The sequence below is a fragment of the Aphelocoma coerulescens genome, chromosome 20, assembly GCF_041296385.1.
Source record: "Aphelocoma coerulescens isolate FSJ_1873_10779 chromosome 20, UR_Acoe_1.0, whole genome shotgun sequence".
Taxonomy (NCBI): Eukaryota; Metazoa; Chordata; class Aves; order Passeriformes; family Corvidae; genus Aphelocoma; species Aphelocoma coerulescens.
This window is the reverse complement of record NC_091033.1, coordinates 15,618,358-15,639,431: the sequence shown is the minus strand read 5'-3', so window position 1 is coordinate 15,639,431 and position 21,074 is coordinate 15,618,358. Positions and strand designations below refer to the sequence as shown.

Sequence of the window (21,074 nt, the reverse complement as noted above, 5' to 3'; positions counted from 1 at the left end):
TCCTCCGTCTTAAAGCAAATACTAAATCCAGGGGCTGGCCTCATTTCTCTACTTTGCAGGCTCCCTCAGGTTCACATAACACTCTTCAGCAAGGATCTCCAGGGCCGGCAAGACCTTTGGAGGTGCCGTCTCAGTGCTGACTGCATGAAGCAAGGCACGTTCCTCCAGATCTAGCAGGTGTTCTTCCTGTGGGCTGGGGAGGCTCAGCTGCTGCACGAGAGGGGTCAGTCAGTAAATGCAGCCTCACGAGAAGCTGCTTGCCCACACAGATTCCCTGAAGCCTGTTCATGAAAGCTGCTCCCTGGAGGTGTGTCTGTACCCTGGGGCTGCCCCAGAGCAGCTCCACACCTACTTGCTCCTCCCACTGTGGGTGGCTGCAGTGTCTTCAACAGCCTCCTGGTTCAGGGCTGCTCTTTAACTGACAGGTGAGGCTTTTACTTTTGATCCTCCCACACACACTGGAGTACTTGGACTTCGGTCTGGGAAAGAGCCTGGCCTGTGGGCAGCAGCTGCCTTCTGGGTACCATTTCCCAGTGAGAAGAAATACTGAGCTCTACCTCTGCCCTTATTGAGCAGCTTGGAGTATGTGTACTCACTTTGTGCTGCACAGTTGCAGCAGTGGTGGACATTGCCTTAACCCCCCACCAATGTTTCCAAATCTGGCCTGCTGATGAAGAGAGACAGTTGCCATGTCATGCAGATGGCTTCAGATCATTTGAAGCCTTACAAGAGCAGTGCTGTAATTGTTACACTGGCTTGGCCTCCATTCATGTTTGCAAGAATTTAGGCTAATAAGAAGGTATAAAAACATATTTTCTCTGAGATACAGCCCTTATGGGAGAAGATCTGTCTTGAGAGTGAATCCACTTTTCAGCAGATGTGGATCAGGCCCTGGACACCACCAGTTTAAAGCAGACTTTTCCTCTGAGTATTCACCGTCACTTTTTTACAGCAGGATATTTATAGATGCAATTTTCTTGGAAATCTACAGAGGAGGACTGGAAGTTACAGAGAACTTTTTTAGTCAGCAATTTATGTTCCTGAGGAAATGCCTTAGTAGGGTTTAGGAAAAATGCCTGGGGAAAAGGCTGTTTGCCAAAGGTGCCAGAAGCAATGTGCATCCTCTAGTGGTTCCTGGCTTACAAAAACCTGGACCTCAGGCACATGCTTCACAGCAGCTGCTACTGTGTCATACGGGTGACATACTTTGTGCTGCTGGTCATTATTTCCTTCTGTAAACCCTCTCTGTCACTCCTCTGAACTACGACCACAGTCCCACCAGTCAGTCTTGCCTCTGGGACTGCCAGAGTGCTGTTGAAGTTCTCCTGAGTGAAGTTGTGGGCTGTAAAGGTAAGTAGCAACATCGGCAGGAGTGAAAGGGATGCTGGTGAGGTCTCATCTCTCAAAAGGAGCTACAGTGACTTGGTGAATGTTTTTGCATGCAGACTTGGGTTTTTGTTCTGACTGAGCTGAGCAGGTAGACCTGCTGTTCCATATCCTTTTGGCAAGTTGAAGGCTTGGTGAGGAGGGGACAACTCCTGAGTTATCTTGTTAGTTTATAAAGCAGTGTTGCAAATCTGCTCTTTACTGTTCTTTTCCTGCCCTGTAGAAAAGTACTTGCAGGAATAGTGCAGAGCAGGGAGAGGACTGACAGAAAACAGATCAGGTCTGGGTGCAGGGTCACCAAGCTGTGTGGGCTGGATATGACAGGCACAGAGGATGGCCCAGCCAGCTGCCTGAGAGATGTGATGAAGTCTTCCTTTCAAGTAACAAGTAGGTGCCTCTGTTACCCTGTGTTGCAGGCTGCTGGAAGGGGCATTGGTGGGTTCTCCCACTGCTGTTTTTCCTTTCTTTTTTTTTTTTTAACCAAAACGTAAACCTTTGTCTCCTCTGAGCTGCCTTTTCCCTGTCTGAATTGTGACAGGGAATCTAACAAAGGCATCTATCCATGGATGAGTCTAATGATTTTCCCTCACACTGAAGAGGAAAGCTCACCGTTATCTGGGTGTTGTCAGATGTTCCCTCTGTCTAATGACAGGAGTCTGTCCATCAATCACAGCATTGCTGTTTCCCCAGCTGTGGCTCGAGAGCTGGGAACAGGAAGATATAAAGCTTCCTGGGAGGTCTGCAAGGCTAACAGAAGACAGGATCTCTCAGGCCTTCAGGAATGCAGCACTGGGTTCAGCCACAGGTGAATTGTGGTTTCCTGTAGGTTTGCCTGATCATGAAAACTACAGAGGATTTCCGAGAGATGGTGAGGTGGTAGCCCTGTAGAGAGAGTTGTAGCAGGTTTTTTTGCAGGGTTCATTCATCTTTATTTTCCTCATAGTGGGGGCAAAAACCTCAGGAACTGGAAGAGTAGGAACAGTGCCCTTGTCCTGTGAGAGCTGTATGCATGCTGCCTGGCCTCTCAGCTTCTGCAGCTGTAACTCATCCCACTTGCTGTCATATTTAGCTGTGACTTGCTGAAAGCAGAGTAATTGGCAGCCTAACTTTTCTTGTAGAAGAAAAAACTGGTCTTGCTCCCTTTGGACCATGTTGCAAAGGACTGTGCACATCTCGATTGTGCAATGCTGGTAAGAGATGTTACTCAGGTCAGTGCCTGTGGTTTTCTGCTAATGTGGTCTAGATGTGACCTCTTTCATTGTTCAGATGTCTGCTTCTGACTGTTTTCTTCAAGGCTCTGAGTCAGACACTGCTCATAGCAGTGCTGTGCTGCAGGTGGAAAAAGAACATACAGCATTCTTAATTTTTAATGCAGGGTCACACAGGTCTATGGAAATACAGTTTTGGAAAAAGCAACCAAAGAAAGCTCTTAACTTGTTTCTCTATGATGTCTTAGGATAAAATCCAGGCCCAATCCTGTTCAGTCCTGGTCCACAGCTACGGAACAATAGCTGTGAGGTCTGTAGGTAGCTCTGGTCATTCAGCCAAAGGCCTTCCTTTATCATCCACAGCACAAATCATCTGACTTGTCAAAAATTGCTGGTGATCACACTGTAGAACGTGCGTTGGGACTCATGGGCTGAGTTCTGCAGGCAGCGGAAGAAAGCGTGATCCTACCAGAAATACCAGAGAGCTGGACTTGGTTGTCGGCCTGTGTAAACTTGTTGTGAGGTCCCAGGGCAAAAACAATTCCAAAAAACCTGGAGGAGAAGGTGCAGTTAAACCTTTTCTCTCCAAAGGTTACCATCCTCTCTTTGTATTGCTCTTAAAACTTCTATCTTGACCAACAATGCTTTTCATCAACAAAAGAATGCCCCTTTTTATACAACAGGGAACACCCATTGGTGTTCCTGAGGACATCCCTGCAAGCTGTTCTGCTCCTGAACTTCTCCCTGTATGACAGACTAGCCACATTTCCTTTCTGTAAAATCACACTTGCTTGGCTCCAATACTCCTCACAGGGCCAGCAAACCCACCCAGACTTGGCAATTGTCTTGCAAGAAATCTGTTGCTGGGCTGATGTGGTCCAGCATGGCTTGGGCCATGTTTCCTTGGCATCTTCAGAGCCTGTCAGAGGCAAAAAAAAAACCCCAAACCCTAAAAAATCGCCAGGGCTATGTCAAACCAGAACAAGGGAGAACTGCTTTCACTCTGGGAATGTAAGAAACAAAGTTTGCTCCCAAGAACTTGCTGGGGGGTTGAATAAAATCCCTACTGAGATGCCTGGACCCAGATCCAATTTTCCTAACCGCACAGGGTCAGTCAAAATTGCAGTCTTTATGCAGACCCATAGCTTTCTGAAGCTTATTTTCATTCAGTCTGTGTATCTCAGAATAATGTGAAGATGCTCCTCCTACCTCAGTTGGCGGCGGATGTGGAGCATCGCAGCATGAGTGCTGGACTAGGGAAGCGTGCTCTGTTACTGCCCCTCGGGGGATTGCGCAAGAGCCGCACCCGCCTCTGCTTTGTGTGAACTATTAGCTGAGTGATGCAATCTCCTTTTGAATGTCCTTCCTGTTCTAGATCGAGACCTGCATTGGTTGAACGACTTACCCGAGGTCACGTAGTAAGTGACTCATTGGCAGAGGCAGAAATTAACACCTGATATATTTAAATTCCTGCTTCCTAGACGCCACAGCTACTGATTTCTAGTGCTCTTTCCTCTCCCAGCCTTTATGCCTCTTGCTCACTGAAGGATTTGTTACATCTGCGATTTCCAAGGTGACAATATGACCACTGCCAAGAAAATGAGATGCCTGTTCTTTGCTGCAGACATCTAGTGATACACAAAAAAGCTAAAGTTTTTTTTTATTTCTTATCTTTTTGGAACATTTTACCATGTCATGCCCAAGCTGATGCAGTGCCAGCATGCCTCCAGAATTGTACATGCTGAAGGTGTTAACCTGTCCTCTAATGTTATTTTCTGTTTTTCTGGAAACATCTTTGCTGCAGTTTCCATGAAATGGGAATGCTCTGTCCATACCCAGTCTTAGTACAATAGCATAATCGCTTGCAAAAAAAAAAAAAAAAAAAAAAAAAAATCAGTGGGTGGGTTTTATAAATCCCAGTTCAGTGTTCAGCAAGGTATAAACATCTGTTGTGATCAATATTTTAGAGCAAGCCTCTTTTGATTAAAAAGTTACAGTAAAGCCTTTTGCTTTGTACTGAATAGCTAGGTAATTCACAGGAGTAGCTGTAATCTCTCTAAACTTCTTGCGTTTCGAATTAAGAAGAAATTACAGGGTAATTCTGTAGAGAGGTAGCATAGCCAGCTGGATCGTGTTCCTTAGGAGCTGCTGTACTGGCAATGAAGTACTTTCTGTTTTTTAATGGCTCCTGAGGTATACTGGAGTCAAATCCAGCAAAAATATTGGTCTCCTTTATAATCTATTTTTTATGGTAATCTTTCGATAATCTGGTGGGTAAATGCCAGCAGTCAGGGCTGAAGAGTTTTTGGTTTGATGAGTCCACAGAAAAGGACTGTCGGGTGCGCGGCCAGCGCGAGGTGCCACAGAGAGTGTGGCAGGAGATGAGGGTATTGGTATGAGCAGCACCTGCCGCCTCAGGGCTGCGGCTCGGCACTGGCCACAGCCCCGGCACGGTCCGGTACAGCCCTAGTACAACCCCAGTACAACCCCAGTACAGCAGGCACAGTCCCGGTACAGCCCGGCACACCGGGCCCCGGACCGGGGATGCACTGACACCGCGGTCCCGGGGAAGCGGCCGCCACAGGACTCGCCCCAGCCCCGCCCGGTGTGGCCGCCTCCTGCCGCTTCTGGGGGCCGGGCCGGGCCGGCTCCTCCGCCCCGGCGCTCCTCCGCAGCCGGGGGCGGGTAGCGGGCGGCGGCAGCGCAGGTGGCGGAGCTGCGAGGTCATGGCCGGCAGTCCCTGCTGGTTCCCGGCGCTGCTGCTGCTGCTGCCACTGCCACCACCGGCCCTGCCCCGCCGCGCCTCTGGCTGCGCCGCCCGCGGGCTGTGCTGTCCCGGCCGCGACGCCGCCTGCCTGAGCACCGGCCGGCGGCCCGACGGCTCCACCGGGCCCTGCTACTGCGACCAGGCGTGCGCTCGCACCCTCGACTGCTGCCACGACTACGCCCAGGCCTGCACAGGTGAGGGACTGCGGCCGGGGCCGCGGCCGCTCCCGGCCCCGCTGCCCCCGAGCGGACCAGCCCCCTGCTCGCCTCGGGCTCTGGCTGTGTGTCCGGGCACCACCGGGCTCAGTGCGTCTTGTGGGGTCGGTGAAGGGGCCTGGAGGAGAACTACTCAGAACTGCCCAAGAGAACTATGGGACAGGTCTGAAATAAGGAAGGTTGTGCTGAGCTATGTCAAAAAGTGTTATTCCTGGAGCAGGCATTCCACTGGCATCATTCCTTTAACCTTCCACATCCCCATTTGTTGCTCTTCTTCCAGTTATCCCCTGTGTCGTATCTCAGTGGAGTGCCTGGAGTGGCTGTGCAGAGCCTTGTAAGACAACCTATCGTGTCCGGATGAGGCACATCATTCAGGAGCCCAGGAACGGGGGAGAAGCATGTCCTGCTCTGGAGGAGAGGGCTGGCTGTGTAGAGTACTGGACTCGGCAAGGAACAGAGTGCCAACAGTCCCTGAGTAAGTCCATTGAAAAGTGTCTGGGTAGTTGTGGGGAGGACTCTGGTTTGGGTCAGCAGGGCTGATTTTTACTCTGAAGAATTGTTTTTAGACACTGGGATGTTTGCCATGGGCCTGCCTGGGTTAATTGAGAACTGAGCTCTTCACACAAGGGCTTAGACACATCTTTCCCAGGACAGTGTTGGAAGTGGTGCCTGCCATTTACTGTGATCCACTCTGTCTCAAAAGTGAGATGTTACAGGTCTGTTGTGCTCTCACTTATACAAGTGTAAATCTCTGAAAATTTTGGTAAGATTGGCAGATTTATGTCTGTTTAAAACTTCTGTAAGTGGGTGTTGAACACTTTTTCATTTTTATATATGTATTTTTTTATTTTATGAGTTATCTGCAAAAAGTCACAAAAGTGCGATACCTCTCAAGGCCGAGATATGCTTTCTCTGCACTGGAGCAGAGTGCAGGCAAGGGAGACCTCCAGATGGTTTCTGGAGAAAACGCCTGGGTTTAGTTTGTTCAAATCAGGTTTTCATGGAACACCTTTATGATTCTTTTAGAAGAGTTGCTTGTCATTTTGGTTGGTATTTTGGGGTCAAAATCTGTCCAGTCTGGATTACACCTGCAAGTGACTTCTTCAAACCTGTTGAGAGCTGACGTTAAGTGAATATTGCCTCCCCCACCTGTCTTTGCGTGTTCCTGTAAGTAGGCTTACTCTGCTCAGGCAAAAATCTGTCAGCTATACCCATTCTCTTCTGAGTGGAATGGTTGACAGTGATGGATAATATGAAAATACAAACTTAGAATTGTTTTTGTTGCCTGTTAAAGATAAAACCCTATGACATTAAAAGCTCATCTTTTCTGTTTTGCAGACATAAAGAGCCTTAGAGCAGCATTGCCACTGATGCTCTGTACTCTTTCTCTTTGGTATACACAGTCCCGGCATTAATAACTACAGGAGGGTTTGGAAAAGCGAGGAAGAAAAGAGCTGCAGCTGATGCCAGTGAAAGGGCAGGGTAAGTTGGAGGCTCAGCTCAGGGACTCAGCCATATGCCACCCACAGAGTCACTCTGGTTGCAGGAGGGGAGATCATCACAAGGAAAACCTTTACAGACCAAATCTTAGCTCCTGTCACAACCTGCTCTATGAAACCTATTCTAAGTAACTGAGAGGAGATGATAGAGGAAGTGTGGCTCAGCAAGTGGGTACCAGACTTGGAATTAGATTAGTCAAATGCTTGACCAGTCTGTGTCCCTACTGGTAAAAACAGATGCCAGTCATACCTGATATTTTTTATATGTTAGCTGAAAGCATCAGCAGAATAGTTTTATTCCCTATTTAACCTTGTCAAAATGCAGATACACCACATGTTCTGCTTTTAATGACCTTGGATGGGGGGATTGTTTGGTTTGGTTTTTCTTAATTAGTGATCTGTGGTGTCGCAGGTGAGTGTGGCTCTGGCAGCCCTGTGCAGGGCCTCCCCTGGTTTTTGAGCTGACCCGCCATTGTTCGGTTGGCAGGTACTGTGTGGAGTTCCAGCTCGTGGCCATCACGCTGGGCTGCCTGCAGAGCCACCACTCATACACTCGCTGGATGCATTACCTCAGGGAGGGCCACACCGTCTGCGTGGAGTGTCAGCACCCGGCTCTGCACTCCCCGAGTCAGCATTGCTATGGCGATGGCACCGGCAGCCAAAAGTAAGAGTTTTAGCTCTTGTTTCCGTGTTGAATTTTTCATTCTTCTCCCTTGTTCCGCTTGTTTCAGGGTCGCAGTGCACTGCATGCAGCTCTCTGGAGCACCCTATGTATACTAACTGCTTCTTGTTGCGTACCATGAGTTTCTTGCAGAATTGAAATGATGTGGTGAAGCTCATGTAATAAACCAGGGGCAGAGGCAGGAGTGTATGTGGGAATACCTGCACTTAGTCTGCTAAATCTCACTCACTTTAGGGTGGCACAGTTGTGGAGTGTAAAGACACTCCAGCCTTAGTTCTAAGGTTAACAGTCCTGTCAGATGTCAAATAAAGCCAATTCTATTTCTGATTTTTTAGCACTGGGGATTTTGTTTCTATGGGTGACCCTCTATGAGTACTTCTGGTGAGTGGTAGCTGGCTTAGGAACTTGGGGTATGTGCTGGCATCTGAGGTGAGATGGAGGTACTGTTAAGTCTCTGCACATTCAGTATCCTTACCCTTGAGAACTGAAGAAGTTTTGGGGTGATAGATGGGGACCACCCAGGTTGTACAAGTTAGGTAAGCTCCGGCAGGGATGAAGGATGGCTTGAAGCTGGGAAACACATCTGGGGCAGAGCCAGCAACAGAGAAGTCCTGGCTCCCAAACTGTGGTGGTCGCTGGAGGCACAGTCCTGCACTGTACCTGTACTGTACACCAGTCCTGGTACCTCCTAATCCCATTGTTTGCTTACTAAAGGCACCTCTGAAACTGACTAGCAGCCCTGCCTGAGAAAATCATTGCCCATCAGTGTTGGGCAGGAATATGTTTCAAACTTATGTAAAGGTTGAAATAAGCATGTTTGTTTGAACTAGAAATTCTAAAGTGGGATTGTCAAGCCTCAGGCACACAATGTTGCACTGCCAAGACTGCCAGTGATGGCCTTTGTGTGCAGGATTTTTCTCAGTCTTTCAGGAAAAGGAAGTCACAATAGAGTTATTTCCTTTCTTCCTCAGCTTGTTATGTAAGCTTTTGGATAAGGAAGGAGAAAATCTTAACTGCTGTGGTCAAGAGTAGCTCTTACCTGCATTCAACATGTAAATTATTATAAAAGCTTAAAGTAATGTTATTTTAATAAAACTCTGGAGCCAGCCAGGAGCCAGTGAAATAAAAGATATATTCAGGAATTCATTTCCTCATTGGGCTGCAAAAAGAGGGGACAATGTCATCCACCTGATCTGCTGAAGAGCACTGTATGTGGAATGGAAGCTCCAAAAAAAAGGGCACTGTATCCTGTGGGAATGATCCTCAGATGCTGGCAGGCTGAAGACTGGAGAGAGGCAGCAATAATGGAGTTGGGGTGAGTGGTTCCCTGAAATCAGGACTCAGCCCACATCTCAGCAGATATCTTAAGTCCATCCCAACTGAGCAGAGCCTAGAAATTGTTCCCAGAGTCCTGCTGTAAGATGAGCTGGTGGGTCCATGTTGTTATAGACCTGTGAGAGCCAGCAGGGAAGCCAGCTACTTGTGAGCTCACATGTTTAAGGAGTAAAGGTAAGGCTGCCACCCAGAGTTTTAGAGGGTGTGGAATTGCTCTGTGCACAGCCAGCTTTATCTTAATCCTCCCTGTGCAGATTCTGGTATTTTGAAATGACCCCAAGCCAAGAGGAAAATATAGCGAGCCTTTTCCAACCATGTGTGATGCATGAATCCCAGCTCTCAAGCATGGCACCTCATTAAGCCAAGAGCAGGCTTATCTGGAGCAGAGCAATAATTCCAGTTTCTGCAGAACTATAAACCAAGCAGAAGTTAGGAGTCTTTGCGCTATCTGTGGGCAGCTCTCTGCATAGGACAAGAGTTGATCCAGTTGTGGTAGCTGTGCTTCTCCAACGGTCAGGGCTGGGAGATACCGATGTGAGGAATTCCCTTAAACCACTGAATGGTAAAATCTGGGAAGGGGCACAGTGCTACAGAAAAATGTCTGTTCCTGTCACTGTTAGGTTTTACTTCACATTGGTACAACCTGTGGGCCTCACTGTGGCTGCTGCTGCTGCTTTACTGTGGTAGAGAGGCAGAACCGGGCCCATGGAGTGAAAATGGATGTTCTCAGACTAAATGGGATTTACTGGGTGATTTAAGCGCTATTGTACCTCCTGGTGACTGCCCTGCAGTGGAGGTGCAGCTCATTTTCTCTCACCTTCTCCCTGTAATGACTGTGTTTCAGGAATCAGCTGTTGCACTGGCAGGCAGTGGGGAACCATCGATGCAAGGGAACCTGGAGGAGAATTCGCCAGCTGGACACTTGTTCCTGTCCTTCTGTTCACAGCTTCTTGTTCATCTGACTTCTCCTGGCAGTCCCAGCAAGCCCCAGTGTGCGGCAGCAGCAGGAGCCAAAGCAATGACTTCTCCGTGTTGGAGGCTTTGCTTTCACTGCCTTTTCAGAGGTTGCAGGCTGTACAGGGGCACCTGGAATCCTCTCTGTCTGTGTGTGCTCCTCAATTTCCAAAGCAATCAGGCTGGCTGGGAAGTGCTGATCTCTTTTTTCCCCTGAGAGAATCTTGTCTGACCTTGATGACTTCTTGCAAATTCCCCCTTTTTTGAAAGGAGTGAGAATTTACCAAATAACAAATCAGACAAAAAAGGCCATAAGAACTCAAGTTTAATTCTTTTTCTAAAGTCTCAATGAGGAATCAACAATGCAGAGTAAATTAACTCAAGTGCCTTCTTTTTGTGGCAACAGCACTTTGTGGATACTTCCTGCTCATGCTTGTGTATCTGTTCCTTCTATTTTCACCCTCCCTGGTCTCATAATTTCATTTGACCCTCAGTCTTACAGAGGGTTGATCTTGTGCTGCTGAGGTAATGACAGAACTTGGAAATGTGCTTGTCAAATCTGAGGATAGGAGGTACCAGGGACAAACTGGCCCTTGGAATTCAGGTTCAAGGAACATCCCTGAGTTGGTCCAAAATGCAGTACAGTCCTTGGGCTCTAAATAGGAAGTCAGCTCAGCTGTGCCAGGAGGGCTGACTATTGCCTTGTGTTTTTGACTGGGAAATACTTGAAATATTTTCCTTATATTCTGCTGATTAGTATTTATACATTTCTATAAATGAAAATAAAGGAGACTGGAGACCTTCTCCCAATGTCTGTCTGTTTGATTAATCTGTGTGGTGCCATCTCTTTAGCTTCTTAACCTGTTTAATTTGTTCCAGACAGGAACTTGCTGCAGGGTGAGATCAAGGTCATTGCATTTGTCATGCCCAGGTGAGTGGCCGGGGCTGGCTCCAGCAGAGAGTGTTAATGCTCAGCTCCAACTCTAGTCTGGAATCGGATCACAAACTCCTCTAATAACCATGCTGAAGGTCTTGCATGGAGACATCAAGGGGCACTGTGGGTTTGTGCTGCAAATGCTGAGATGTGTGGTGGGCCATGAGAGCTCTGGAAGCGCCTGATGCCTTTGGCCAGTGCAGTAGGGATTTGAGAGCAAGGGTCTGCTTCTCATGGTGTGTTACAAGCTGTCTGTGAATTAAAGACTCACAGGGGTTGATAGCATCCCAGAGTAGGAAGATTTTAAGGAAAAAAACAAAAGGTCTTCACTGTTATGTTACTTCATTGTGTAACATAACCTGTCAGTAACTTGTGGCCTGCTCAAGAACACTTGCTGGTGTGTGAGTGAAGGGGTGTGATCCCCAGAGATGGGTTGGGAATAAATCACTGGAGCATGTAATTTTGGTTTTTGCAGTGAGGATCTCTGTCAAGCTGAAAGCCAGTTTCATTTCTTGGTGGTCTTTAATCAGAGTAGCATTTTGTCACTGGAAGGTTTTCTTTGTCCTGCAGAAGACCCTTATTGAGCCACCGGATCCTAGAGGCAGGTGGTCATTTCAGGAGCAGAATGGAGCCAGATACTGGAAGAGTTTTTCATTTTCAAAATCTACCCAAACTGTTGATCATGGGAAACCCTGCTTTTACCACATTCTTTCAGAATTGAGTACTGAAGCTATAAAGGGTGCAGTTTTTTTGTAGTAGTTTTTAAAAAACTAAAGTCTTCCACAAGGGTTTTTTCTTGCTGCTGCCTCATCCCTGAGAGCTGATAACATTAGGTCTTAACAAGAGCTACTGGTGGTGGCATGGTAGGACTGCCAGGCCTTTCCTTCTGTCTCTGTAACCTGGAGATGCAGCAGTATAAAAGATTTAGCCCCCGAGGGACCCTCATAGCAGCTGTGTTTCTGCACAGGCTGTCACTTGATGACACAAGACATTGCAAATGTCTCTGCATCAGCACATCCTAAAAAGGGTTGTACAGTGTGCTGGCTTCACCTCCACACCATGTGAGACTGTACAAACAAATCCTGTTGGTAAATTCTTGGGGGAAGCATGTGTGTGAGAGAGAGCAAGAGTGAGCCTTTTGAGTAGAAGAAGGTAATGAAGTTGTCAGATCACTTTCCCTACAAGTCAAAATTAGCTCATGGTTTTGACACACACTGGGTCCTGCCTGTTTCCCTTTAGGAGTTGTATCGCCATTCATCATTATGATCTCTGTAATTTCTACTACCTGGGTTTTGGGAAAAGTGAAACTATTGGAAATCCAAGGCAAAATACTCCTGAAAAATGGCTCTGTAGTGTAAACAAGCAAGGCAGCCTCGCATGGAGGAGAGGCTGTTCTCCGAAGATGACAGCCGTTCCCATGACAACGCTAAAAACCTTTCACCACTGGTTATCAACAGGAGAACATCTCCCACAAGCAAATAAGCAAAGCCAGGAGCTCAGTCCTCATCTTCCATAGATCATCCCGCTGGGCTCTGATAATGCGGCGCTGCCAGTTGTGCACAGGCAGCTCCACCTTCCACACACCTGACTGGCTCCACATGAAAGGAAGAGCAAATAAAGCCAAAGCACCAGTGAGTCGGATTTATGTCAGAGCAAAATTAAGCTCAACTGATGGTCCTACACTTCCCCCTGCTCTCCAGCTGAGGATCTCAATTTTTAATGATGAAAAGTCAAGCAAAAAATCCAGGTTCTTTTACAACCTGCTGAAGAGCCCCTGTGATTTTCTTTTGTAGAGAAATCTTTCATTGACATGGGATGGGGAAAAAGAGAGGCCCTGGGGGAATTGTGCTTCTCCTCACCCTAACCCTGTAATGTCCAGCCTGGGGTTAAGCAGTTTTCTTCTGCATTTGAAACAGAAGGTGTTAAAAGACCATTTTTTACATGTTCTCTTCATAGGCCTATGAGCTCCCTGAGTGTCCTGGTATGTGGGATTGCATTCATCTGAATATATGAGAATCTACTTCCTTCCATAAGGAAAGAGCCCTTGTGCATTTAGAAACAAGAGGTAAAATATGCCCAGAAATGGAGCCAAAGGTAAAGAAAAAGAACAACAAAAATGTAATTTTCTTAAATAGCTGTGTTGCTCTAAGAACAAACGGTTCCTTTTGCGAGTTGAGCATGTTCTCCTGGAATGGTAGGAGTTAGCAATACTTCTCCATAACTGAGACTATTCTATAATCTCTAGCTTTCTAAACGTTTTTTTCCTTTTTTCTTAATTTTGAGTCTTTAAATATTAAGATCACTAACTCTCTTTTTTTCTGCCTTTTTTTTTTTTGGTGAAGTTTATAAGTTCTTTTCAGTTATAACATTAGTTCCTTGATGATGGTTCTGATACTGCAAGAGGAGTACAGGTGAGAAAGGATCCTCCCCTCACCTGCTGCCCATGCTGGGGGGATGAACCCAGGAGGGTTTCTGGGCTGCCAGAAGGGCATGTTGAGCGTCTTGTCCACCAGCCCTTCCAAGTCCTTCTCCTTAGGGCTGCTCTTAATTCCTTGTGCAAATGTATTTGTAAATATGTTTGTTTTATGGTAAAGCATTTCAGTAAAAATGGCCGAAGTGTAGTTTAGTGACCGAAGTGTAGTTTATTGGGAAATGTAGAAGCCATGTAATTAAGCAAATGCATTTTCCAGGATTGTGGTCATCCAGTTTATTATTGATCCTGTGTGCCTGCAGTTGATTTATTCAGTCCTGTGCACCTTTACTAAGAAGTAAGTAGATGTAGCATAAATATGCAGTTTTATTTCCAGCTCATGGATGTGCAAAAGCAGTTTTATCTATCTTCAGTCTGGAAAGTAACCTCACTTTCATGGAATAGTGCATGGCAGGTTGAGGTTTCTTTAAAATCAGTCAAATCCTTTAACCCTCTCCACAAATGCACAGCCTTGGGCTGAACTGCAAGACAATGCACGGGAAGGGCTCCCTCCTTCATCTGTATCTTGGGTTATCTTCTCAATTGCTGTATGCAGGGCTTGATTTAAAACCCTACCACTTCAGTAGGGTCTTGCAGAGCTTGTGATGATTAGGAGAAGCAACCCTGTACTTGAAATTGGGGGAAAATCTTATGTAGAATTGGTGTGACAAGTGGATGTTCAAAGTTCTTATTAGTTGCAATTTTGTAGAGTGGAGAATTTCTTCTTTAATATTAATCTGTATTGTGCTTCATGTTCCACCTTACACTCAACCCCACCATTCTCAGGAGAATCTCAATTGCTTGGACCAGAGGCTTTCCACAAAACAGGGTGGGAGTGAACTTTTCAGAGGTTCTGCGGCAAGTTGGGTGAGGTTGAAGGTTTGAGTGCTGTCCATGCTTTGAGCAACCAGCATTGTGCAGGCAGGAACCCAGTGGAAGGCAGTGATTTCCGGGGGGCCCAGATGGCTACGGGGTGGGGCCAGTAGTGTCCATCCTGGACTCACAAGTGTCTGGAAGGGTGTAAATGGCCAGATCAACAAAGGGCTCCCAGGATAAAGAGAAACTTCAACTATGGAAGGTTTTCGTCAGCATGACTCCATCACCTGTTGATCAAAGGAGAGAGGGAAGGGGCATCAGAAATGATTTAAGATCCCAAACTACAATCAGACGTGCTTGCTCTCAGATCTCTGTCTTGGAGCACATACAGAGGGAAATCAAAACCAGTTTTCCAATCAGCTCATGTTCAGTCTGCTCTTTGGCTTCTGTCATAGCAGGGAGATGGTAAATCTAAATGTAGAAATTTGTTTTACCCAAGATCCTAGCCCTGTAGATTACTGTGTTATAATTGACTGTTAATTTGTGTGCCTAGTTTGCTCGTTTTCTTAATTTTTGCATCTATTAATTACTGCAGAACAGTTCTTGCTGATAATTCCCTGACAGTTTCCGCTGCTGTTCTGAAATTATAAAATGATATAGTTGGCAGAATGGGTGCAGACATGTGCAGTTAATTGGCTTTTTGCAGAAGGAAATTGCATAGTATAATAATATGCCCAGGGTGCCATGGGAAATGCAAGTTCTGACTGTTTCAGTAAATAGGATTGGAGAATATGAGCTCTGGATTGTATATTGTCTTGGAATTTATTCCAAAGAGGAATTCAAACCCCTGTCCCTGAGCTCTGGAGTCACAAACTCGTTGCTGGGAGGGCTCCTGTTGGTTTTCCTCAGCTCATTCATGTAGGTAACAGGTTTAACTGGAGAGGACTGGGGTCACTGCTCTGGTTGGGGGCTGTGCCTGGAGTCACAGGAATCGTGTGATGGGAAAACAAGTGGTGGGTTGTAGGGGCTGCTGAGAGGAGAGCTGGGAAACCCAGAGCTTTGCTGCGGGAAACAGAGCACTTCTTTTCTCACCTTTTTCTTTAGGAAGCAGGATTGAAGTCATGGAGGAGATTTTTCTAAGTGAGGAAGGTTGGTGACAATGAATGTCTTTTGTTTCCTGCTAAATGCAAGTCTCAAAACCAAAGCTTTTTTGTTCTGTTTGTTTTTTTGTTTTTTTTTCTGAACATGAATGCACAGTCTTGGGTTGACTTGGAAGATGTTACACAAACTGGGCAGTTTTGGTGTCTGCAAAGACTTTCTTAGATAAAAATGTGAACAACTTGAAGGAAATTTGAAGGATAAACAGGTTGAAAGTTTATTTCTAGTAAGAAGCCATTTCTTCTGAAAAGAACAGCTCATTCCCCAAAAGGTTTGAGTATCAAATGTTCAGTGTTGCTACCTGGCCTTATCTGAAAATGTCAATAATTTGATATCAGGCTCAGCACTTTGATGTCTCACAAGTGGTGCCAGCTGCAGTGGGGTGGCAAGGCTGGGACCCTGCTGCTGTGTTCAGCTCCTGGCCTCTTACAAACCCCCAAGACTGCAGCTCTTCTCTTTCATCTTCTTAGCTGTCAAAGGGGGAGTGTAAACTTCTCCATTTCTGTGAAGGGCTCAGGGTCCCTCAGCAAGATGCTCTGGATGCTCATCCTGTCCTGCATGTATGTACAGCAAGAAGCTCCTCCAGCCTCTCCACTGTTCTCATTAAAGCTCTGGTTTTAACAGTTGGGGATTTGTAATTTTTTTGTTGTTGTTGCTGCTACTGCTGGTTTTCTGCATCACCACTCATTCTTATAATTAAAGTGACAGCTCTTGAACTAGTGTGTCAAAACAGCATGATTTAGTCAGAAAAGTACTGGGAAGATAATCTCTAATCAGACAACAGTGATTCATGTTTAACTTAGTAAAGGTAAACCGTTGATCCTGCTGGCTCCTGGGGAAGCTTTCCCAAGGATAGGGTGTTGGTAGGAGCTCACATGACTGGGCCCCACTGTTTGGGGTTTATGACGTAAACTGTTTAGCACATGTTTTGTGTCTGTGTCAGGGCTGCAGCTGGACCACTCTGAACCTTAGCAAAACTTTTCAGACTGATTTTCTAGAAGCTGTAAGGAAAAAAAAAAAAAGAGAAACATAAAGGAAATTATTTTGGTTTGAAAATTAGTTGATATTTCCAGCTTGGCTGGAAATTCATTGTTTCCAGGAGTCCCAGCTCTTTGTTCCCTGACATCACAAAGCAGGTATGCCAATCCTGAAGGAATCTCAGTGGAGAAATCCCAAGTGTGGGTGATGTTTGCAGCTACAGGAATGTGCATCTCCCCTGTGGTGTGTGGGGCAAGAGGGGCACAGGGCTGGGCAAGCATCCTGAGAGCTTCTGACTCACTGCTTGCTCCCACTCCCAAGCTTAATCTTGGTCAAGTTCTCACCATTCCTCCTGCTTTTTCTGCTCCATGCTCGGCTGGCATCAGTCCATGGGGCTGTAGATACCACGGTATAGGTATATGTATCTATGTGTCATTACTGTTTGTGTAAGATACCTTGTGACTCCACCAAGAGACATAATGACTGCCTGCACATGGGGAGGCTTTTAAATCTGTCCTGCTTACAATGGCTGCTCTCCAGTATCCTGGTCTGTAGTGTACAAGAATCCTGGATTAATGGCAATATTTTTATATTGCCTTAAATAAACTTCCATTCTTGACCAGAGCGTTTTACTTCATTACATAGGAATGTTAAATGCAGCATTTATCCACAGAGCTATGCAATCTTACAATAACAACATTTGATGCTGCTTAAGATTAAAGGGCTCCGGTTTCAACAGCAGAAAGGATTTCTAGCTGGAAGGAACCAGCCCTTCAGTGCTCAGGTACCACATAGTAGGAACCTAAGCTTCCAGTTGTTCATTTTCCAGGAAAGTTTCTAATGCTGAAGTCACTGACCTTTGTGAGAAGATCACTGGAGTGACGGACTGGCACTGGTCCAGCGGGCACCTCCTGTGCTCCTCCTGCTTCTGAGACAATATCCTCTCTACACTATGAATAATATCTTTGATTTCAGCACTTGTGACCTGAGCTGAAAAAGAGGAGTGAGTGGGGGTGTGCAGCTGTTCTTTGCACACATGCTGCCCTATGAAGGTCACTGAACTGGGAGTTTGGTCCTCAGGTGCAACAGCTGGGATAGTGCAGTGGCTCCAGGAGTGGCTTTGGGCAGTCTAAGTGCTGCTAGGATCTCTGCTAGGATGGAGATGAGTATACATGACACACTTGTGAATTGCTCAAAGAAATTAGTGGGTGGGAAAGAGAAAGGGGAGGTAAGGATGCCTTTTTCTCCTGTGCTCTCATACAGTGGAAAGCTGGTGACTGGGAGCTATTGAAATGCTTGTAATTGTCTCATTAGAGACAGAAAATGTAATTAAAAGGGATAGCAATCTCTCTCCAAATTCAAAACATTGCAGTCTGTCTTCAAAAGAAATTTTGGCTATTAGCACAGGTGGTAAAGTCCCAACACTTGAACCCAATCTAATTGCTGTGTCAAACCACTAAGGAGGAAAAATGAATTCCTTTCCAGATGCTTCCAGGCACATCCATGTGTGGAGGGAATGGGAGCGTGGGTTGGGGGGCACAGGCAGCCCAAGCGCAGGAGCCCCTGAGGGTCGGCACCCACCAAGGAGGAGCAGAGGCCACTGTCTCTGCCAGAGGTTCTCCCCTGGCCCTGCGGGGCTGGTGGAACACAGAGCGCCAAGAGCAGCACCCGGCAGTGCCGTCTGTAGATGGCATCGAGAGCACTGACTTTGCTGTGGGTGAGCAGTTCAGCCGAGTGCTCTCCAGGACAACAAGCAAATCACTCACATATTTTTCATGTTTTGCTTAGTTGTTGAAGTTTTAATTCCATGTCCAGGGAAAAAGAGTGTACCTTAAATTTGTCAGCAAAGTTGAGATGTGTATGAGTGAGTGAGCTGGGTGGAAGCTCCCACTCTCGCACCGTCAGCGTGACTCTTCCCTCTCTCCCTCTCTCCAAGCCACAGGGGTGGCTTGGACAGCTGGGCCCCTTCTGTGCAGAACAAGGGAGGTTCATCCAGGGTTGCAGTGAGCAGCCAGAGTAGGTGCAGTTAGTTCAGAGCTTTTGGTGCTCTTCAAGACTTTCAGAAAGGCCTTCAATTCTTCAGAACTTTACAGAAATTACAAGAAATTTAGTTTTGCATTTCTCAGACATTGTGAGTTTGACCAAAATATTTGGCACATGAAGTTGACTTCAACCCCTGGTGTATTTTCTTTAAAAGAAAATCTACAAAACTCTCTTCTCTTGCTCTCTCATTCAGTTGCATGTGTTGCTTTTCTTCTGGGACCAAAACCAAAAGCACTGAAGTGCAGGGAAAAAAGTCTTCCTGGGTCTTCCTCACCCCATGAAAAATGGAGCTGTTAGAGTTACTGGGGGTAAAAGCAGTCCCTCTCCCTTGGTCCCCCCTGGCTTAGTGCTGGCTGTGTCTCTGCTGGGAGAGACTGGCTGATCCAAACAGTCCTTTTGTACCTCACCATGGAGCTCTGGTGATCACTCTCTGGCAGCCAGAGGTCACCACTGACATGTCCTACTGCTCCTCTGTGAGGTGGGGTCAGGCAGGTCAAGAAACCCTTCCCAGAAAACCATGAGTAAAGTATTAGAGCTGGTGAAAAACACCATCTTATGGTACCTGGCCAAGAGTTCACTTGCGTCTCCGTGGTCTCTAAGACCTCACGTCTCCACTCTGCAGCTTGGAGAGTGCTGAAGGAGATGGAAAGGAAGGAATTAATAGGGAAAGTAAAACAGCTAATTTTTTGTTTCATTTCCTGAGAAATAAGAGAAGATTTTTGCAGCTAATGAATTATTTCTGAAAACACTAGTAATAGCTGCAGGCAGCATTAGCTTCAACTTTCCCAAGGAGCAAGAATCACTTATGTACCGTTTTAAAATTCTAATGTATTTTCATTTGCTGTAGCTCAACTCTAACATGACTGGGGGTCTGGAAAGAGGCCAGAAGAAGTAGCCATGTTTCCAACAGATTACTGTCTCCTCAGATGAAGCAGTGGAAAGCAGTTCCTGGATCCTATTGAAGCCTGGGGCTACCAATTATCTCAGCAGAGAGGCTCTGGAGTCCTTCATTAGCGCTGGGGATGGGCAACTTCAACTAAGCAGAAAAATTGGTTTTGTCAGAGGTTAAATAGCTCTGCTGCTGCTTAAAAACAACTTCGCTCTGGACTTCAGAGGCACTGGGGTTTCTGCCTCCTTTTGAAAAAAAACCCTATAGCATATCGGGAGGCAAAACCCAGCCAGGAATGTGGACTGGAATGTAGTGATCCACCAGCACATAATCCCCTCCCTGTCCCAGGTGGGCAGGTGGTGGTTTGAAGTCCCACCTTCCACCCAGAGCTGAGGCTGGGGCACAGGGAAGAGGGAAGGTGCTGCTCTGGCGGAGTCTCCAGGGTTGGGTTGGCTTGCCATGGCACTGCTCAGTGACTGAAGGATGTGTCATCTGAGAGAAAAAGAGGAACAGATGGTAGAGGGCGTTACAGTGGGAGGAAAACCCAATTAGAAGTCCCAGCATGGTTTGTGTTGGGGATATGGATCTTATACCTTAAGTAACAGCCAGGAAAAGAGATATACCAGGCTTTGTCACCCATGGTGGAGAAAATTCTTGTTTCAGGCAAAGAATGGTATGAAAAAAACTTTGGTAAAGCTTCTGGGAGACTCTTCTCTGAAGGGAGAGGGAATGAGGGAGATATATAATAGCAGAGACGGACTTGGTATGTCCAGTGTGTGGGCTTAGTATTCCAATAGAGGTTTTTTAGCTTCCCCCTCCTGGAAGAATGTTTAATAGTTAAAACAGCAGCCTGAGAGTTGGAAGTCTGTAATCCCATCCCTGGGAATATCCCCAGCCCCTCCTGGCATAAGCACCTTGGCATCATTCTTGGGGGGGATCACTCGCACCCTATTTTGGCTATTCAGAAGTTAATTTTCAGAAGCAGAGAGCATTACATGAGCTGGACTCAGGCAGTGGCACCTCTCAGCTTCAGCTGCTGTAAAATCCCTCATCTCCAAGACAGAGTTTGCAACTTTTTGCCATGCACAGGGATGGGACTGCCTGGGAAACACTCCTCCCTGGGAGGGGTCCAAGCACTGGCTCTTGGAGTCCAGGGACTGTGAAAAGGCCAAAGACAGCACATTTCATGCTCTCAGCAAGAGCTTAGGGGATGCTGGACTCAAATTCAGCTGGGACAGTGGCTGTGGGAGGGGAACTGTTCTGAACAGGGTTCATGGGCAGCTCTCTGTGTCAGAAGGGGGAGAAAACAATGCCCCACCCCTGCTCACCTGGGCAGCTGGGTGTCGTTTCGCTTGCAAATACAAGCCCTGAAGTCCAGAAAGCCCCGATGTGTGTTTTGCGGTGCTGTTGTTGCACTGCCCCCGCTGTGCTCACGTGTGGTGCCGCAGCCCTGCCCAGCCCTGGCACAGTGGGAGGAGGTTTTACCTTCCCCGGCTGCTGCCAGAGGCATCTCCCTTCCCGCAGCTCTGCCGCAGGTGCAGGTGATGCTTTGCAGGTGAACTGCTCAGGGGTGCTGAGACGAACTGTTTGTAGGAGAGCAAGGAACAGGGTACATGTTCTGGAAGCAGGATGAGGGACTGAGTGAGAGATTTCTGGTTTTATTCTCTAACAAAATGGGCTATGGAATGAAATTAAAAAAAAAATCAATCCTGAACAAAATGAGATATGGGAAAATTAATG

At 46.7% G+C, this 21,074-nt stretch overlaps 1 protein-coding gene and 1 long non-coding RNA gene across 2 annotated transcripts; one reads left to right on the top strand and one right to left on the bottom strand.

Moving 5' to 3' along the window:
- The first annotated feature begins 5,252 nt into the window (after positions 1 to 5,252).
- LOC138120917 (somatomedin-B and thrombospondin type-1 domain-containing protein-like) lies at positions 5,253 to 10,850 on the top strand. Its single transcript, XM_069034027.1, has 5 exons — positions 5,253 to 5,555; positions 5,857 to 6,051; positions 6,980 to 7,058; positions 7,563 to 7,739; positions 9,937 to 10,850. Exons 1-5 carry the CDS (start codon positions 5,321 to 5,323, stop codon positions 10,052 to 10,054), a joined length of 804 nt encoding a protein of 267 aa, XP_068890128.1. The 5' UTR covers positions 5,253 to 5,320; the 3' UTR covers positions 10,055 to 10,850.
- A 4,685-nt stretch (positions 10,851 to 15,535) lies between these two features.
- Positions 15,536 to 20,841, bottom strand: LOC138120990 (uncharacterized). The gene is made up of 3 exons (XR_011156022.1): positions 20,663 to 20,841; positions 19,711 to 19,826; positions 15,536 to 19,078 (listed from the first exon to the last, which is right to left on the bottom strand). It is a non-coding gene; the product is annotated as an uncharacterized lncRNA (long non-coding RNA).
- Positions 20,842 to 21,074: the final 233 nt, after the last annotated feature.

Coding starts and splice junctions, on each gene's coding strand:
- LOC138120917 (XM_069034027.1), top strand. CDS start 5,321: ATGGCCGGCAGTCCCTGCTGGTTCCCGGCGCTGCTGCTGCTGCTGCCA. Junction 5,556..5,856: donor CTACGCCCAGGCCTGCACAG/GTGAGGGACTGC, acceptor CTCTTCTTCCAG/TTATCCCCTGTGTCGTATCT. Junction 6,052..6,979: donor AGAGTGCCAACAGTCCCTGA/GTAAGTCCATTG, acceptor TGGTATACACAG/TCCCGGCATTAATAACTACA.